This window comes from Neopelma chrysocephalum, unplaced genomic scaffold, assembly GCF_003984885.1.
Source record: "Neopelma chrysocephalum unplaced genomic scaffold, ASM398488v2 Primary Assembly neopelma1_25, whole genome shotgun sequence".
NCBI lineage: Eukaryota > Metazoa > Chordata > Aves > Passeriformes > Pipridae > Neopelma > Neopelma chrysocephalum.
Window position 1 is genome coordinate 42,582,373 of NW_020897694.1, and position 20,709 is coordinate 42,603,081.

Below are 20,709 nucleotides of genomic sequence, written 5' to 3' on the forward strand. Positions count from 1 at the left end.
GGAGGCTCTAGCCAGAGGTTCTCAGGGTACATCCAAAATTAAGAAATATAACCAAATGTCTTTTTATAACACTGAACCCACCCCCAAAGACACTTTATAGAAACGGAGTACTGAGACAAGAAAGAAGTCACTGAGCCCAGTTGTTTTGTTTTTTTTTTCACTTTGTATGGTGATGGAAGAAAAATAACTGGTTAATTAACAGGCTTTATATATACACAGCCCTCGCTTGCACAGTAGTAGAACCCAAAGGGAATTTTTAAGTTAAAAAGGAAGAAAATGATAGATTGCAGTACCTCCAGGATTAGGCAGGTACTTAATGGGAAATTCTTAGAATACAGTTTGATTTTATTTACCTTGGGACTATGTTTCTATCTAAAGCCTTCTTTAATTTTTTATTGGATCTATATCCTAATCCCCTTAGGTATTTGGGGAAATGTTATCCTTGGACGTTTAATAAAGCTGTAAATATATAATTAAGATTAGTAATACTAATCAGTGCATTAATTTTCCATTGGGTCATTTGAAAATTATTCAATGCTATCTAACTCACAAAAGAGATTATATGACTTAGATGTGTATAATCTGTTAGAGTGAGTAATTGTCAAATTATGTAATTAGTATAGCATCCGACATGAAAAAGGTATAACAATAGAATTATGGTTCTTTTCCATGACAAATGCAATGTTATGTAATTTTCTAATTGTGTTTCCTAAGAACATACAACATAGTTAGCAAACTGTTAGAATAATTTAAGTATACTATTAAATGCTTTTAGTGTACTTAATATAAATGTTCTACCATACTGGTCCATAAGAGGTAATTAACAGAACTTATTTGACAAATTCATAATGCCAGTTCCTAATTGAGTGTCTTGGGTTTTGACTAAATTAGAAGAAGAGAGTTAGTATTGGTGGGAGGAGTTGGTAAGTACAGCAGTGGGAGATAACTATACTATGATTAACTGGCTAGATTGAAACAGGGAGAAGTTTCAGTATTGATGCTGGTATAATACATCACCAACTTCTAGAACTATATTCGTAAGACATATCTCAATATCACATAAAATACATAAAAGTTAGGAGGATTTCCTTTTATGAGAAAATTGCTAACTCTCTAGCAGTTTTCCCATAGACTTGGTAAATTAATTCACTGACTAAAGACACGAAAACTGACTCAGTGAAATGACACTCTAGGGCTCCATATTCATTGTCAGTCCCACAGAAGAGAAAAAGAAGTAAGGACACTTCTAGCTGCCAATGTTGTTAATTTAATCCTGCCCTCAACAGAGATGCCAAACTACATACCAACTAAAGCACATACATTTCCCTCAGTTTTCTTCCACAGGGTTTCTAAAGTTAACCTGGCCAAAACCCTGCATTGGTTGGCACTCAAGCACAGTGGTTAGTTATTCTGGGGAGACAAAATTCAAACAAATACTATATGATTCAGGTCAGAAATGTGCCTTCACTTAGATCATGGTCCAATATTATAAAACTTATTGTCACTTCTATTTATTGCAGCTGTTTGCTTTATCTTGGTTTGCATGATAAACCTTTGGGATAGACAGTATGCAAACCTACATGTCTGTGTAAATCAAAGGAAATAAGATCTTTAGATACTCTCTGAATAGTTGAACTAGTTATATAAAAAAAAAAAAATAGCGTGCAGTTCCGCACTGCATTTTGTTTCATTATAAGAGATTAAAACAAGAAATGGCTTGGATTTGCTTTCCTTCTTAATTTAAGTTCAAAAAAGGAAGAGAGTTTAACCCAAGCACAGTGCCAGTGGGGATGGCCACATATTTATCTAGTCCTGAATATTTAGGGAAAATTACTGAGGAATACTTCTGCTCTGTCAGCCACCAGTTCCCCTCTCAGCTTCCAGGGCTCTGCCCATGAGGGAGCTCTTGACCTGCAGGCTTAATCTCATCTTTGTGTTTAGTATCTCTTGACTGGTGTTTCCTCCTGAAGTCCCTGTTTCCAGAACTCATTAACATTTCTGGTATCTTTAACATTCTGTGTCAAGAAGCTTCACTAATTACTAATACAAAAAAAATAATTTTATTTGTTTTGAAACTGCTTTCTGGTTGTTTAACGTAGCATAGCTGGTTTTAATATCATGAGAACTAGATACAAATAAGAGGTAAAAAAAACCCACCCAGAAAACAGGAGGCCCACCAATTGTGCACAGAGCTAACTTTGGGAACTGCGCATTCCTCTTATCTTCTTACGTACTCTTGCCTATTCGCTTCATTAATTATCTTCATGCCCCAAAATCAGTAGACTGTATCTCTTTTCTTCTGAACTAAAGTATCCTCTGTCATAACATCTGACCTAGGTAAGGAATTTTCTCCAAGTTTATCGGATTTCCCAATGTACTTTATCAACAGGACCACCTTTACATGTTTTTCATCAATTCCCTAAAACACTTTTTTTTTTGTAAATAGTTTTCATATCTTGTGATAGGCCAAAAGCATTCATGGCTAATGGCAAATTCAGCAGGAACCCTAAAACCAGCTAGGAAAATGCCACCTGGAATATTAAGAATGATTTGTCTGCATTCACACTTAAAAGGGAAAATTTTACTAATTTAATGGCAAAAGATAACTCAGAAACTCATGGTTTTGAATGTGTTGTAAATTTTAGTAATAAGAAAATCATCAGTTCATGTAGTAAAAGGAAAATTTTTGAGAATATATTCAAGGACAATTTCATTGCACAAAAGGTCACTTGTAGTTGCTAATTTTTTGTTTGTACTTAAATGTGAGTTACAGAATGGCATTTTGAAACAAGCAAATATTTATAAACAAAACAGGAGGGTGGAGGGAAGTGTTTTATTATTTTTTCCTGTAAGTAAAAGTCCCAAATCAAGTCTACTTAAAAGGAAGAAAGAGAGAGAGAGAAAGGGAGAAAAAGCACAACTATCTTGTGAAAACCAGAATCAGTCAAGTAACCTTTATAAGCCTTGGTACTATAGATTAGACTAGATTGACTTGATTGTTATGTCTGAGGATTCAGCCTGGGGAAAAAAAAGAGTAAATGAAAGCATCTTTATTGATTAATGCAACTCCTTTTGTCTGTTGATTTAGAGGTTCAGTTTCAGAGTCTGCCTGGGATATATAAGGCATTTCAGAGAAGACTCCCTCGGTGAAGGTGAGCTGACAGCTGAGAGGTATTTTTGAAATGCATGTACCTGAGAAATGGAACAGACATTGATCTGCACTTAAAGGACATTATGTGCACTTGTTTATAGAGCTAAGAAGTTGGTCTTTAGGTCTGATTGGTTTATTATAGTACTGTAAGTCAAAACAGTGGCAAGGCAAACAGTGGCAAGGGGCTTATCTAATTTTTAAATTCAAGTTTAAATTAAACTGTAGAAAGCTTAAATTACGACAATCTATTATTCAGATTTCATAAACAACGGGGAAAATAGTTAATTATCTCTAATACCACTATGTTAAATACCACTATTGGGTAAAGCTGTGTCTCTTGGCATTGTGCTAAGACAATATATTTCAGATTTACTTATTGATATGTTAATTCTTTCATAAAGTTTTAAAAAATAAAAAACTTTGTGTCCTTGAGAAAATTCGATGATGGAAATGCTATTCTTCAAAAATCATGACTACCGGTACATCCAACAGTTCAAAGATATAATTCATGTGAAGCCCTTCATTACATGAGAGCCTGGAAAGTAAATATTAATGTTATCAATAAAAAAACTTAGAAATTCAGTATTACAGATTCTTAGTATAGTTTCGACTGATGGTCAGATGCGGCAAGCTTGCAAGGTGTAGTGTAGTGTGCGCCTCTTCTCTCATGGTGCTGCCGGGCAGACAGTCTGTGTGAGAAGCATCTGAGGATACCCACATTCATGTTAGGCATCAGAAACAAAGTAATGCCCCAGATGAGCAGATTTTTTCCAGAAGAGATCAAACTGCCAGTGTTCAGGGAAATGTGTTAAACAACCTTTGGATAAAGCCTCCCACCAGGATTTTTCTTTTTTTCAGCCATAAAAGCCCTAAATCATTCTTCTCTACCTTCTGTCTGAACAGAACAGATAAGCTTTTTGTCTTACAGCACTCAGAAAACAAGACATTAAATAGCTCTTAGAAAAGACTCATAATATGTCAAGGCATTGTAAGATTCTGTTCAGCTGTAAAATTAAAACTGGGAGATAAAGTAAAATACTTGGTAAGATAAAGTATTAATGCTCACAGTGGCCTTTGCTAAGCATGTGTTCATGTGTGTTCATGACTAATGTATCACTGCCCATGAAGAAAAAGAGATATTTAATACTGTGCAGGCATAATAGCAAAATTCAAGAGAAATGAGGAAAAATTCACTTTCTTTCTTCCACTGGATCATTCTGCCACATTACTGTAATACAGTATTCACTCCCAGACTCCACTAAAAAAAAAATCTCATCCCTGTGCTGATTTCTTCCATGTGCAGCAATTAACTTGTACATAGTGTTTGCTTCTTTTTTCATTCCAAAACAGCCAAGAAAAGAAAAAAATCCAGGGTCTCTCAGAATGATATCATGCACACAGATTTTATCAAAGTATTGCTTCAGCCAGAAAATGGATTCCAAATTATTTCGATTTTTTTTCCCTTACATGCATTCTTCATCTCACTTCAAACTCATGGTTTCTTTTTTTTTTTTTTTTACTTCTGATCCACTATCTCTTCTCCTTTTTCTCTCGGTACTGCTTTTTCTGGAATGGTCTAAGGCTCATTATGCTTCAATCAATAAGATGGCATGTTTAGTCTCGGAAAAAGCTTCTGAGCATAAAATTTAAGGAAATGGGCAATACCTGAAAATTCATGACTACAATCAATCAAAAAGACTTGACAGTGGAAGAAAAGATATTTTTTCTATGAGTACTCTGACCAAAAAAATTTAAGGTATGAACATATTAGAGGTGTTTAAAACTGCATAGACACATCTGTATCAGCTGTAATTCTCTCATAATATAAAGCTAGAGATATCAGTTTTGTTCACAAGATGTGGTCTGTTAATCCCAATTAAATACACAAAAAAAGTTTTTTTCAGTGAGGAAGTATTGTTAATAACTGCATTTTCCAGTGTAGCTGCACTTCTAAATTGCTAAAATACTACTGTAAGTGTCTGAGTAAAGAAGTGAACCCAATTCATTCCGGACATACAGTACTGATGAAAACGAGCTCAAACTGCATGGGTCATAAGAGGTCCACACCAGGGCCAAGATAGAATATTAGCTTTTTTTTCTTTTTTCTCTAGATGAGTCGGAGTAGCAGCTCTTTCAGACTGACTGTGAACTACACTACAGTTACACCTTTTGTTACCTAGAGAAATCAGGATGTCTGCCTTCACCTTCTAACACAGACCTGCATTCAGTGTGACCTCCTGCACAACTGCCAGTCTAGACACATCACCTGAATGTAAATGATTAATCGTAGAAGTGAAAATTTTTATGTGCAATTACCTGTCACATTTTACTGGTAGATCTTTGGGTCTGATTCATCTTTCAGTTATACTCATGTAAGTAATGAGAAGTTTTACCAAGTTAAAGGAGTTACAAACAGTGAAAAACTGTGGTAAGTCAGAATAAAATTAAGCCCCCTTGTTTTAAATTTTGAGATCTCTGAAAGCAACAATGCAGAATAGGATTGCTCTACACTTCACTTACTTTAGACTCACTTAATTGATGTCAGACTATAAAAATGGCTCTCAAAACCTGCCAAACTATACTGCTACTTTATAAATGCTTATTTTTGAGTGCCAATAAACGCTGATATATTTAAAGGCCTGATACCTTAACAATTTTTATGAAGAATAAATCACAAATTACTTCTATAGAAAGCTACTAAATGTAGTAATAGCACAATCTAAAGAACAGCATCAACAGTTTTAAATCCTAGTTTTTCATATTCAAGTTACCGACTTATGAAGACATACTAGGATCAGAATAAACTCAATTTGTGTCACTTAGTACAGTCATACTATCATCAGAGTTTATGTAAATACATATCATAAATCACTGAAAATTTCAATCTATGATAGCAAGATAACAGTTCTACAAGATATCAAAAATGCAAGTGTCTTTAAGGATTTTGCTCAATCACTATTAAAGCAAGGAGAGTTAAACACTTGCAAGAGAACTTTCCTGTTCTGGCAGGGCCAAGCATTTTACTACTGTAAGGATGCAAAGAACAACCTGACTCTCTGGAATAGTTCCTTGGCCAATGTAAATCAAAGGATCTCCATTGACTTTGAAAGAATGTGTGAATTTACATTACTTGGAGAGTTGTCTATTTGTTCATGCTTTTAGATTAAATGTCATTACTATTATTAGGAAAAGGTCAAACCAAGTGTCTATGTTATAACACAAAATCTAAACAACCATGCAAGGCTAAAAACCATGTTAATGAAAAGTGTCCTCTTTACCACTCACAGTTTAACTTTCAGAACTAGGCACCTGAAATGTTGGTCTTAACAAATCTTTCAAGTGCTTCTTCACAGAATAAGACAAACATTTCTTTCATTTTGAAGAAATGTCCTTATTAGACTGGTTGTGATTTTAATGCAGCTGCCTTGCTACTGCTTCCATGTCAGGTTTTGGGGTATGGAACCTTTTTGAGCTATTGTGATAAATTTGTATAAACAAACTGCATTAAAAATTACTTATGTAACAAGTGTAAAAAAAGTTTATAAATGAAATTAGACATCTGGAGTTCATGGCCAGTTATTAATTGTACTGTTATTTAACCACTGTGTGCCCACATTCCCAATAGTGGAGGTATTCAAACCACTTAACTCTGGCAAATAAGCAGAAGGCCTTGTGATGAAAGAAGAACCTCCAGGCAGTTATTCAGAGTATTTATGTTAGGAATTTAAGCACTACCCAAATAGTCTTAATCCTTTCCACAATTACCACATTTCTATTATTGGGCAGGAACAAATTTGCTTGCGTCAGAACACAACTCGAGACTTCATCAGCTTCATTTCCAAATGAAGAGTTACAAAATAGACCTGTCCTCATCTATACCGCTGTAAAGGATCCTAATCTAATTAAGGAAGCCTAAGCATGCATATTCCAACCTCTGATCTGTTCTGGAGAGCTCAGGACATACAGTGTTATCCTGAGATATGACAGAGCCAGCAAGTCTGTTTTTGGTGACTTGCAGACAAGTTTTGAACACACATCATATGAATTCCCATTACAAATAGTCGACTGACTGGGTGTTCAACAGTATAAATCTACCTCAAATAGTCATCATAGCAAAAAGTGTGTCATCCAGTACCTTTAGCAGCATAGATTAGTTATTTTTCTGGTGTTCTTACCCTAGCAACCACTAAGAACTCCCTTCAGAATTTAAACTGATTTTAAAAATCACGTGACGGAAAGATTATCTGTCACAATAAACAGCAGAAAAGATACCGTATTTATTTTAGAATTTTAATATGAATTCTAATCAAAAGACTTTATCATAGCTGCCCAATTTCTTCCTCATCGAACTCATTCCTTCTGCCTGTTGTTTAGGTAAAGAGAGGAGGATCCAGGTGTCAGTTGTCTGGTTATACTGAAGCACCTGCAGTTCCCATGTATCTTTAATGGAGGGTACGTATCATGTGCTGCCATTAAATCCTGAAAAAGCCAGGTTCTGCTGGATAACAGACTTTACTGAGATTTCAGGTTTAAAGTGACCTACTGTGTAAAGTCATCAACTAAGAACACTTGCGGTTACATTTATAAACAACTCAGTGTATACGATCATGATATGGTTGTTTTGAAGCACAGTAGATAAATAATTTCTAAACGTGCTATTCACAAAGCTTCTAAGGGATTCCATCAGCGGATGGATATCTCATAGAATCATCTGCATAAGGCTTAGAAAGTGTGAAAGTACACAGAACAAGTTGTTCAGATGTGAAGACTCATTTCTGCAGTCTTTGGTCTATGTTCTCACATGATTTCAATGGAAATTTTGGTAAAGTGATAACTAAGAGCTCCTGCTATATTGTGCCCATAAAATTTACATTCCTTAGCTAATTTCAAATACCATGCTTTGAACAGAGAGAAGTGGCAGAATGTCAGATTAATCACAGAGGGGCCAATCTGTCAGACTATCTAAACAAATTATTATCCCTTTTAATACATGCCTAATTTGCTTGCTTTGAGTTGGGGAGGGTGGTGGAGACCATGTGAAAATGAAGTATTGGAAAGAAAAGGATAAAAGGCCTATTTAAAAGAATTAAAATAATTACACTTTTTCCATGAACACTGCAGAAGGGGGAATGCAGAATATTCATCTTATTTTACAGCCATATTGAAAGACACCTAGTACGTTCTGGGGTTTTGTAGGGAAAAAAAAAAGGAAAAAAATGTTATGACTACTAACAAAAACATGGGGGTTTTGTTTTTGATTTTTTTACCAGATGCATGCTGGTATCCCAGGTATCTACACATATAGCAAAGGATCTACAGGGAACCTGTACTGTTCTGGAACATTTGAAGGCAAAGTGACAGCTAACTAAAATGGCATTAAACATTTATGTTAAGGGATCTGAATCACCTCCTTCTACATGAAATGCTCACAGTGAATATACAATTTAGGAGTCAGAATTAGGTAGCCTGAATCCTGCATGCTATAAGCTACAGATTTTATATACCAGATATTGCACTGAGATTCTAAATTGTCCTCTGAAAATTTATCATTCGAAAGTGAATTGTTATTTATAGCCAGGAGTTGGAGAAGCTATGTAATTTTTTTGTTTTGTTTACTCTTTTTCATTAACTGCATGTAAATGATCATTCAAACAACTTACCCTCCCAGCATAATGCATAACAGTGAAGGTGGAGCCCAGATCCTTTGGGGCAAGGTTACCATTTCCATCTTTTGTGGAGGAATATACTGTATTTGTGTCTGATGTATCCAGGTAAGACTGAATGCGTTTAGAAAGACTCTGTTCCACTGACCAAACAGACTGGCTTTCTTCATCCAGCATTGACAAAAAGCCTGATGGTTTCTGAAATGAAAAATAGATTTTTTTCATTTTATATAGGAGCAATAGAATTTCACTTGTTCCTTGTAGAGTAACACTGAGTAATTTATCAAACAGAAACACATATCACCTCAAAAGAAAAGGAAATAAAAAGATTAAAATATTTTGGTAAGTGTTCAAGGCTATGCACAGAAGATAATTCTATAAGAGACGTAAGGAATAATATTTCAATTGCCAAAAATGGTCACTACTGATGATCTTCTAGGAAACTGATTAAGTTACTTCCTTCTTAGAAATTGTACTCAAGAAACTAGCTTCAGTTACTAACAAAACTGTCAGGCTTTCAACAAAGACTCGTCAGTCCTACAGCTGCATTATCAATGTGCCACGACACACAAATGCCACGCATTAATCAGTACAGACAAGGAGTTTCTGGTGCATCTTCTTCATCCCTGGACTGTTAGCAAGCTCTGTTAGCCCCTGAGCTATAGTCTCTTTGGACCCATCAGAAAACACAAGCAAGGTTGTATTAGTCTAACATGCAGAGACTGTGTATAAATATACATGGTGTAAAATGGATCTGGAAACTACCTGAAAGAAAAAATCCAAGGCTGCAGTATGGTTACCAGGAGAATACATTGTTTCCATGGCAACTCCCTCTTGTACACATTCAGCTTGCTCTTGTAAGAAAAGCACTTCATTGATGTACTGGTGTATCTTCTCATTGGTCATGTTGACACACAGCTATTGTAAAATGAAGAAAAACAAGCATATTAGAAGTTTACTGGATAATCCATCGATGTAGGTTTTACTGCACATCTAATATTGAATTTGATGAAATGTCAATCCACAATATATTATCTCTTGGTAGATCATAGATTTAGCAAGACCCTAGGGAAATTTACATTTTAACAGCTATTACTGTAAAATTGGGAATACACAGTTTTCTGCCTGCACAGTTCATTGTGAATTCCACATAAGATTTATCAAATACCAGCATTATCAAATATGGTGCAAATTTACACTAATTCCATTGATTGAAGTGGGGCAACTTTACTTATAAATTGGTACATTTAATATTCTTCTGCATTTTATATTCAGGAAGCCTATACAAATGTAATGTGCTTTTAGAAAAAAATAACTACATATTTGTTTAAGATCCTGGCTCTGCAGTTAGTTCAATGCTAACAAAGACATTCAAACTCTGTTTCCACATATAATGCCACTGAAGTCTAAAGCAGTCTCCAAAGAACTCATTCTGTTTTACCCAAATATATGTTATAAAACACCTAGGGATATTTTACTAGTGTTGCTCTCCATTTTAGAGACATTCTAAGGGCAGGTTGGCAAGAAAACGGTGTTCAATTGTAAAGTTCAAAGTTTGGACAGATAAATAATGTAGAAGCTTCTCAAAATTTTTTTTTGATGGCCTCATAGGAGGTCTAGTGCTAGTTTTGCAAACTAAATAGATTCATAGAAATCCAATTTTCAATTAAAAACAGGTGGGAGTTGTATTAGCTTATTTTGGGTCTTTTTGTATTTTATTCAAAGCTCACCTGCAAAAATAGGTAAATATTTAATAACCTTGTGGAATCAATGTTTTAACTGTTTTATTGACATTGGAGTGGAAATTTCAGTGGAAAATTCTAAAATCTTCTCCAGTGCTATACCAGCTATGACCAAGAAATTAAGAAAACAGAAACTCCTAAAAGGGTGGAAGAGCACTTTGTATGAGGAATGATGCAAGGAATGTTTGCACACGGTCTCTTTTCAGAGTAAACTAGTCACGTATTTGTGTTGGCCATAAACTATACCTTTCATGAATAAAGTGTGTAAGAGCAATTCCACCAGCAAGTCATACTGAAAAGTATGAAGTATTTATATCAATCCTAAAATTAGCTGGCTTAACATCCAGATGAAGAAAGAGAACCCAAGTAATGTGTAATAGTTGCCTGAATTTTCCATTAACACATTATGTAAGTATAGTCAACTTGCACTTGTTATACAACAAAATAGATCAGTGTGAATAAAAGTAAGAAGAAATAAGACAAAATCCCATTTACAACCAAATGTCTATTATTAACTGTTTTTACCAATGCATGATAGTGCAGACAAAAGACAGCCATGAACAAAACTATTATTTCTTTCGAAGTGGGATTTGTAAGGGTTCAGATTATTATCTCATTTTACTAACAACAGAAGTATACAATAGACTTACATTATCTACTATTTTAATAGAAAAGACAGTTTTTTTTAACCTGTGGCAGGTAAAATGTTCTTGACAGGTCACTTTTGGAATTCTAATTCTAACTACAAAATCTTTCCAAAAGCTTCTTAACATTATTTTATAAGGCAGACAAGCTTATAATGCAGGATATGGTAAAGCCTTAAAGTGATGCATGCTGTGTACACTTTTATTTGCAGATGAGTTATTTAGAGGACTGGGTCATTCAATTTTACACAGGTATATTTTACTATAAAAAAAGTTGTCAAAATTCCTACAAACTCAAGCTTACTTTTAATCTTGAGCCAGTGTCTTAAAATACATTAAAAAAAGAACCTGACTGTGCAGCAAAATTATTGAACTACCAAGGGAAAGACTGTCTGAGACATGTCTTGAAAAGATCTAATAAATAGCACTGGTTTTAAGTACCAAAAAAAAAAAGGAATAGTAGTTTATTAAAACATTCATGCTTGGATGATAAAAGAACCCCCACATTTTTAAATTCTACTGATCAGTGTATTATGGCATACACTGATGTGCTTCTTACCAACACAAGCAACACTGTCATTCAGATTGGCAGACTGATGACAGTAAGGTACTGCAAACCGAACCAGAAATCAAGTTCAAGCACTTATACAAACTGCAAGCTGCTCTTTCTAGCAGTAGTTGAGAATAACAGCTCTGCAGAATGACAACCAGGACGCCAGCCTGGGGCTGCTGGAAAGCAAGACATTCTGATCCTATCATTCTCCATTTCAGTGTTTTATACAACCAGTTGGTAAAAGGAAATAAAATGAGTATTTCAAATTAAAAGTTTGACACCAGTTGACATAACAGTTAAAACAGCTGAAATGTAGAAGTGGGATGAAAATGAACTAAAGTAGCTTTGTGACTCAGCTTCTTTTGCTTCATGTCTCCTAAGTATTACATAAAACAACTATGTATTTTCTGTCTAAAGATTTGAAAAGTTTAGAGACCTGCATTTTTTAAAACATGCATTTAATTGCACCCATGAAAATTAGATGGAAATGCACCAGTAATAAAAAAGCCTCAAAGAAATTTTTACCTAAAACAAGTATTTATCTTTAAGAACTGTATATTTGTTTTACCTTGCAGCAGCACTTAACATGACCTATGGTACTTTTTGTCATTAAACATTGTTAAACTCTTCTTGACATTCATCTCATGGGCTTCATTTTATATCTCTTCTGTAGGGCTCTTTCTACCTTCTCTTTCTTTCTAATCTTAACTCACTATCATGTCTCAGTGAAAACAAATACACCATATAATTATCCAAATCTTCTTTAAAAAGTCCTTTTAGAATATTTTTAGAAGAAAAATATTATTTTTCAAGTATAGAGAAAAAACAACTTGCAGCATCACCCAAATTGTAGATTTTGGAAGAAATTATAGTGGTATTCTGTAAAAGCAGTAAATATTCATCCCCTTAAACAGTATTAGCTTGATCTCTCTTTTACCGCATTTGACCAGTTTGCACTATTTATGCTAAATAAAAATTAAGGTAGAATACAAAAATTGTACTGTGCTCTAAAGACAGAAAAGCGCCTATGACTAATGAAATTTTCCTGCTCTCCACTCTGTTCACTTTTCCTGCACTTATGCCTATTTGAAAAGGCATAACCAAAAAAGGGAATTTGTGAAAAGAAAACTTGGTGACTGTCAATCAGTGAGGAAAGGATGGATATAAAGACCTTCTGGAAAGCTCATTTACATCCTTTGGTCATGCAGAAGGATTAGCTCTCCCAAGGTATGTGTATTCAGAGCACAGAGAAAAGCTTACAGCTGTCGTATCAATACATCTATCGGGTCCTATGTTGTGGCCTGAGATAATGATGATACAATGACAAATTTAATCTGCTACAGTGCTCTAGCATTTCTCAAAAATGTAATTTCTAAGATAATGAAAAGCAGAATTATCTTCTTTTTCCTGAGGTTGGATTCACCTAAGGTTGATACTCACTGATTTTTCAGAAGTATCTTCATTGCTGTTCCCCTTTATATCTGCTACCCAAATATTTCAATATCCTTTTCTTTATGTGTAGTACCAATCAGAATATTTCTAAAGAATTTATAACAAAACCAGAACCCATAATGCTTCTTCGATTGCTTATTAGGGCTAATAGGATTTAACACAGATTCTCTCTCCATGTAGCTCCAACACAAATTCATATGTAGTCCTTCTGTCATATAAACATCTGTCAAATAAACATCTCTGTCAGAAGATGTTTATTTCACTGGGAATCCATGTCATCTCTGGGGTGAGTTGCCTTTAGCTGATCTGTGTTCCGCAAATGACATAAAAGTGCTATATTAAAACTTTATTACAGGTGGCTGTCACCTGAGAAGCCTTCCACAAAGGAGGGTCTGAAAAGCCCCTCAAAAAGGGACCCTATTCAATACAAAGTGGAATAGTCCCCCACTTGATTTTGTATATATAAAAATACTGAACAAACAAGAAAACAAACCTCAAGTAACAACAATCTTTTATTGAAAGAGTTTGGAATTGTTCTGAAACGAATTAATTCTGAAATAGTTTCAGAATTAATTTTTTCACTCATAATGTTGACCATAAACTAAGTACTGTAGGATAAAAAAGGGTGCCACTGTGGAAAAGTAAGAAATCAGATAATAAATGTCCTTGTGCAGCATTTCACTAATCAATCACAAACTGAATTGAGCTCAGAATCTCAGTTTGAGATAAGTTATTTTATTTTTGTCCACAAGGCATCTACCATAAAAGAATAAAGAAAAAAATACACATTTTAATGTCAGGTACGTGATAAGCCAGCTTTAAAACTGAGTAACACTGTTTTTCCAGCAGCTGACTGGAACACTGGACAGACAATAGTGTCCTGTACAAACTGAAAGAAATGTGTGCACTAGAAAAAAAGACCAGTGACTTAAAGGAAAGAGCACACCATGACAAAAGCCATGCAGAGTGTAAGATCCTCGGGAACTGGGTCGAGGAACAAATTAAAACACAGGATCGTCAGGGCCCTGAGGGCAGGAATAGGCTTTTACAGCCCTCCTCAGCTTTTCCTGGGACCCCCCAAGCCCTGCCCAGGGGCCAGTCCCAGGTGACACCTTAGCATGGAGACTAGCAACTCTGACTTAAAAATATGTCATTATTTTTCCTTGTTAAATGCTGAATTAACTTACTAAGCACTGTCCATCATCCTATGGGGAACAAGGAATACCCCAGCACTGGGAACACAGTGGAACTGCATAAAGTCCCTACAAAGTATTAGAGTTCAGTGTGCACCAGCAGCTGCCTATTTCACAGAGCCAAGCAGGACCATCCATTTACACTCTATACAGGCAAAATCAAAGAAGGTTCATTTCTTCTGCATAAAACAAAATTTTGAAATGCTCTTTCAGACTGTTGAAATGCAAAAACCTGTATGCATGAGCTCCAGTCTGCTATCATTGAGACTGCAATGACTGTAGAGAAGTTAAATCATGTAACTTTTGTCTATTCGTATCCATCCATCTTCAAAATAGGCAACACGACCTTACGTTTGCGGACTAATTTCTGAGACAACGCAATTTAATATAAAATAATCTATTATGGCTGTTTTGGTTAGGAAAGGTTACATGACAAAATGTAGTCTCAGCAGAGTTAACTACAGAAATAATACACTGACAAGTTAAAATCCACACCACCTAATAATAGACATAGGCAAAAATTTCAACACAGCTGGGTTCTACAATCTCTTCTGCTTCACCACTGTGACTCTGAAGTAAAAGTCCTGAATGGGGCAGGCAATGGTCTCTGCTCTCAGATCCAGCTGGCTCCTGACACGAGAGATATGCTGCACGGAACTGCCATGGAAGCTGTGCCTCTCCCAGAGCTCTATTGCACCACGCAGATAATGTGCACATACTTTAATGGGTATAGAGTTGAATGGGAGTCAAGAGACACTTGACTGTTCCAGTGACCTACAGTACTAATCCAGATAAATCACTTATATTTCATATAAAAAGGATAATATATGCATAGTTTCTTCTGCAAAATTTAAGAGGCCTACAGAGGCAAAATATCATCCAAGAGTTGAACATGTTATTTAGCAAGAACTAAATTTTTTTTTCAGTTTACCACTTGCATTAGATATCAGAGAGAGAAGATTATTAGAGTCCATTTTACTACATTATTGGTCTTTATTATTAGAAATAGTTTCTTCACCCAAAGAGAGGGTGGTTGGGTGGTTGGGCACTGGAACAGGCTCCCCAAGGAAGTGGTCACAGCACCAAGCCTGACAGCGTTCAAGAAGAGTCTGGATGATACTCTCAGGCACAAGGTGTGACTCTTGGGGATGGTCCTGTGCAGGGCCAGAAGTTGAACTCAATGATCCTTGTGGGTCCCTTCCAACTCTGCATATTCCGTGATTCTATGATTCCACAACTATAGACCTTCATTTTGTTAGAAAGACCCAACTTTCTGCAGGGGAAGGAAAGGCTATTCTTGCTGTCTGAAATCTGGTTCCTCTCCTATAATACAGTTTTCTTAGAAAAAAATTGGGGGGAAATGGTACAGGCAACTATCCCTCCTGTTTATTGCTTGTTATGTTCATTGGTCATGAGTTCATTCAGTTTGTGGTCAAAAAATACACTAGCATAAGGGTATAATGAAGATTGCAGCATTCCTTGACTGTATTATTCAGAGTTGTGCTGTGAAGTAACCATGAATAAGATCGAACCTGGTTTTAAATTCTACTAGAAGAGAAGCAGATATTACTCCTTTTAAAGAGGTGCAGATTAAACCGTAAACAAATAGAATCCCTCTCAAACAGGGAAACCTAGGAAAACATTGAAAATTAACATTGAAATCTGCAACTGCTATTTTTGGTAGAGCACTCATATTTCCTGAAATTACCACAAAATGAAGGCCATTTCTATATAGAACAGGAAAGAGAAATCTGTGCTCACTTCTGACCATGCTCCACTGTGGCTGTATACAAAGCTGTTCTGGCACAGCAGGTATGCAGCTGCTCTAGGAAAATGCTGTTCCCAAGCTAATGATCAATGCTAGGAAGTGACTGTAAATTGTAATTGGGTGAGATGAAAGTGTACTGTAGTAATTTACCACAGCTCAGCTGACAAACAGTACCTCACTGAGTCCTGGTAATTCAGAAGTTTTCAGTCTTTATTGAGCAATGACTCTTTCAGACTGTGGCTTCTAAGAATACTGCTCCTTATGTTTCAGCTTTTAAATTTCATACCAAAAATCAAAACTCCACTCACTATTGCTTATTCCACACACTTATTTACTGTTATTTTAGAACTACGCATCTTTTTTTTTGTCTTATAAATATATACCACATATATTTATATATATTTTTATATATTTATATACAATATATATAAATTCTATACCACACATGTGCTATAGAATGAAAGCTTAACAATGCTCACCAAGTACAAAGAAAACTTAACACCTAATTAAGAATGTTTTTTAACTCCTAATGACTTCCTCTTTGTAATCATCTAAAAAACTTTTCTACTGACAAGCTGTCAGTCACATTATTTTGCCTGCGGAAATTATCAGATTCTTGGTGTAGACATAATTAATCTTACTTTTCTAGTCCTTTGACATCTATTTTGCTGTGTTGCCCAAGAGTCGTTCCTAGACCAATCCTTTGTTTGACTTCGACATTTCAATGCTCTAATGTCTTGTCATTCCAACACATACACTGGAGTAAACAAGTTATTCTACCTGGTTTATCTATTGCTGTCTGCCTGAAAACACAGTATCGCTGTTCTGTCTTAAGACGCAGTTTTAAAAAAAAAGTTTTTTTTTAAAAAAAGTTTATTAAAATGATTTGCTTAAATGCACATGTGATTTAGTACCTTATTGCTCTCTTAATTATGATATTGGACTGTCTATCAACTAATCTGATATGAAGCATCAGAAAGACTCACACAGCTACTTGGAATGCCCTCAGTTTGGGGCAATCAGGAAGTTTTAATTTTTCTTGAAAACAGTTTTTTTCCCAAGAAAGTAGGAAAACAGATATCACACAGAATGCCTTATCATATGCTAATTTGAAACAAAAGGTTCATTTTCCCCAAAATTACTTTTGTAATGCCATTTTAGAATATTCTAATCTAAATTTGATTGAAAAATAATTTTTATGGCTCCACCACTGTCTGGCTGTAACATTTAATGTTAATGTTCTGCAATCACAAGCCTTGACACTGGGTATGTTTGCAGACATGATGCAATGTTTTGCATGAGGACCCTATCTGGGCTAATAAGACTGTTTATTGTTAGGGTTAACAAGCCCAGGCAGAACACTGAACTAGGCTAGACTGCTAGACAGTTCCAGCTTTGAAGTTCAGACTGTTTTGGGTATGTCTGCATGATTACATTGTACCACCTGGCGATACAAACTAGTTCTTTTCATTGATACTGCAACCTATCACTTCAGGAATCAGGGATGTTAATTGCATTACAGAGTTCATATAAGAATGAACTCTGTAATTCCCTCACCTCTATTCTGCCTTTTCAGGAATGCAGTTAAGTAGATTCTGAGATAATACTCAGATTATTACTCAATATTATTCAAGAAAATGCCTTCAGTCCAGGTGGAGGGACAGCAAGTGTCTCTTGAAATATATTTATTTAGAAAAAATAAAATAAAAATGCAAAGTTGACTTTGAAATTATCATTTTTGCTATGCAGAAATCATAAATTACTCTTTACTCATTTTTCTTTATATCTTTTTTTTTCTTTAAGTATCCTCTGCAGTCATTAAGCACAAAATTACTTACCCCAGAAGTTGGAATTCAAAGTATTTCATGATGCAATTGCAGATCTTATATGAGTTTCATGACAAAAACACAATGCAGAACAGAGTCAAAGGAAAATAACCAGTAAGTCCCAAGATACACTCCTCTCTTTTGAGAAGCATTTAAATTGCATAGAATACTTTATCCTTATTAACAAGAAGGCTTAATTGATTTTTTTTTTCAGATATTGTCTGTTAAAATGTTTTTAATTTTTCACTCTGTATTTTCCCCCAAAGCAGGCATTCACACTGAGTAAATGACTGTGAATACTGGCACACATCAATTAGTCCTTAATCCAGCAAATGTTCAAGCAAGGTAGAACTGTAGCAGCAAAAAGAACATTGTGAGAGGGGAACTGCAATATATTTTATGCCTTCTTACATGCTTTTTTGAAGGTACTGCTAAATCCATCATGCTTGTGCTTTCAAACCTTTGGAAACGGGATAGCAATGTAAACATGCTATACAGGCTGAACTAATGTGGCTCTATGACTTCTATTTTATTAGAAAGAAGACGTTAAAGCATAAAACAATGGATTAACTGGGATGAAGGGGTAAATTCTGATTTCAAACAATAACAAGTCCTTTGTTGCTGATTATGCCATTCTATTCTTTTCTATGCTTTGATTTTCTATTCTATTTTCTACTGCTACATTACAGAATGAATGAACAACTGAACAACTGACAAACAACTGAACTCTTTCAGTGCGTTGTGTAGAGTCACTTATGTTTTCTGAAATACGTAATTCACAGGAGCTTTGGTGTCCAGAGACTAATGTTGAAAATAGACAAACAGTTTAAAGAAAGTTTGATATTTAAATGGATCTTTAAGCATTTAGTGAGCTGAATTTCAATTTATTTTACATGGATGCAATTCAATTTTTTGAAAAGTCACGCGTTGTAAAGTCACACAGAGGTGAATCTGCCAGTAATGGCACTTAGCATAATGTAGCATTTTCATTCTATTTTTTTCTCCAAGGCATCTGAAGACCTTTTGATCTTTCTTCCAGTTCAGCGTATTGTCCTACTCATTGATCTAGCTGAAATATAACTTCCACAAGCATGAAAACAGACAACACTATTTCTCTCAGATTGTCTTTCAGTGCTGATACTACCCTTTTTCAAAATCATTATGGTAGATATTTACTAGATTATTTTAAAATCATCAACAACTGTACAAAGATCTGGATATAATTCACACACATATAGGTTGAATAGGAAAAAAATATTTAAGAGAAAATTTTCACCTTCATCTATATTTGTATTCTGATCAAAACACTGGTTAGTTAAACATTCAGCAAAAAATCAACACTTACCTGTTCAAAAGTATTCTTTTGAAATTCTTCAAATCCAAAAATATCTAATACTCCAATTTCAAACACCTGGTCACTGGGAAGAAAAGATATTACCGATAATAAGAATTCAAGCAACCGAATAATACATCTACTGTTTCTGACAAAAGTATGTCTGTTGTGGGACACAAGCAGGCTGTATTTCAAAAACATGGGATGAAATACACGGCAGAACAGGTACAGAACAGAATCAAAATTCTAGTCACCAACCTACTGTATTGAACAGAAATAAAAAAGCAGGGTTCAAGATTGTTTTAGCAGCCATGTTAAAAACTAAATTTGTGAGATAAGGAGAAAATCTTAGCTTCTTTTAAGTCCAGTTTCTAAATCTATAGGTACCCATTTGCTCATATAAGAGATAAACATTTAGGAGAAGTTTCAAAAATGCTTGGTTGCACTCAGTTACCCTTTCCAGTTTACATTTCTTTGGCATCCAGAATCTAAATGTACTTCAAGGGAAACCTGTTAAGCCCAAGCCCAAGCCCTCCCTGTGTCAGCATCAAGTAGAGGCTGAGAGCTCGGGCTGCACAAAAGGTTACATGTCTCCTGGGAAAGGATAGTCAGGGTTCAGGCTTGAAGAAGACAGACGTTGCTTCTAGGTATATATAAAAGAGTACTTGTTGACAGTGCATCTAATCTGTCCTGTGTCATTGCATGCATTCAGGGAAGGGCTTTTATTTTGGCCAAGTGGAAGGATTAGGGCAGAGCAGTCACCTAGGATTTGCACAGGAGAAATGGGAAAGGGACGGAGGTGTTAATATTCTGTACTTACTTGGGACTGAGTCACCGTAAACCTGATCTGGAGAGGAAACTAAGTTCACTACAGTGAGCAAAATGAATGTTTTGGGATATTCTGTTGCCTATTTCGCAAGGATTTGAGAACTCCATATGAAAGATCTTGGCTCACTGAGGCTGGATTTTTTTTAATTTTCTTCACAGCATTATCAGACAGAGAACATAAAAGTGGGTTGCAGTCAAAAACTGCTGCAGTTTGCCTATGTGAATGCATGGGACTTTCTCCAGAGTGAAATGACCTGCAGCAGAATGAAGCACTTTGTACTATAGCTGATGGCTTTCTGGAACAGGGAAAATCAGCAAAGGAAAAATCACTCAGTTTCCTGAGAAAGGATAAGGACACTGTCTAAAGCAGGTAAGTTTTCCTTTGTCAACATAATTTTCAAACTTATGGGTTTATATGCATGCAAATAATATAGCAGGCTGCTGGTTCTGAAATCTACTTTTCTGTCCACATTTTTTCTCTATGTTCTATGTTTCCTCTATGTCTAAATCTATGTCTATGTCAGGATATAGACGTAAAATAGAAAAAGGTGAACCA

General features: G+C 35.3%; 1 protein-coding gene across 5 annotated transcripts in view; it reads right to left on the reverse strand.

The window, feature by feature from the left end:
- The window catches only part of MYO16 (myosin XVI), a 360,734-nt gene that overhangs the window by 96,673 nt on the left and 243,352 nt on the right, over window positions 1-20,709 (reverse strand). For all 5 annotated transcript variants that reach the window (XM_027675110.1, XM_027675112.1, XM_027675113.1 and 2 more), the window contains exons 21-23: window positions 19,338-19,410; window positions 9,580-9,732; window positions 8,812-9,012 (exon numbers count right to left, since the gene is read on the reverse strand). In XM_027675110.1, the coding sequence (XP_027530911.1) occupies window positions 8,812-9,012; window positions 9,580-9,732; window positions 19,338-19,410 (427 nt within the window). The remainder of the gene's footprint in view (window positions 1-8,811; window positions 9,013-9,579; window positions 9,733-19,337; window positions 19,411-20,709) is intronic.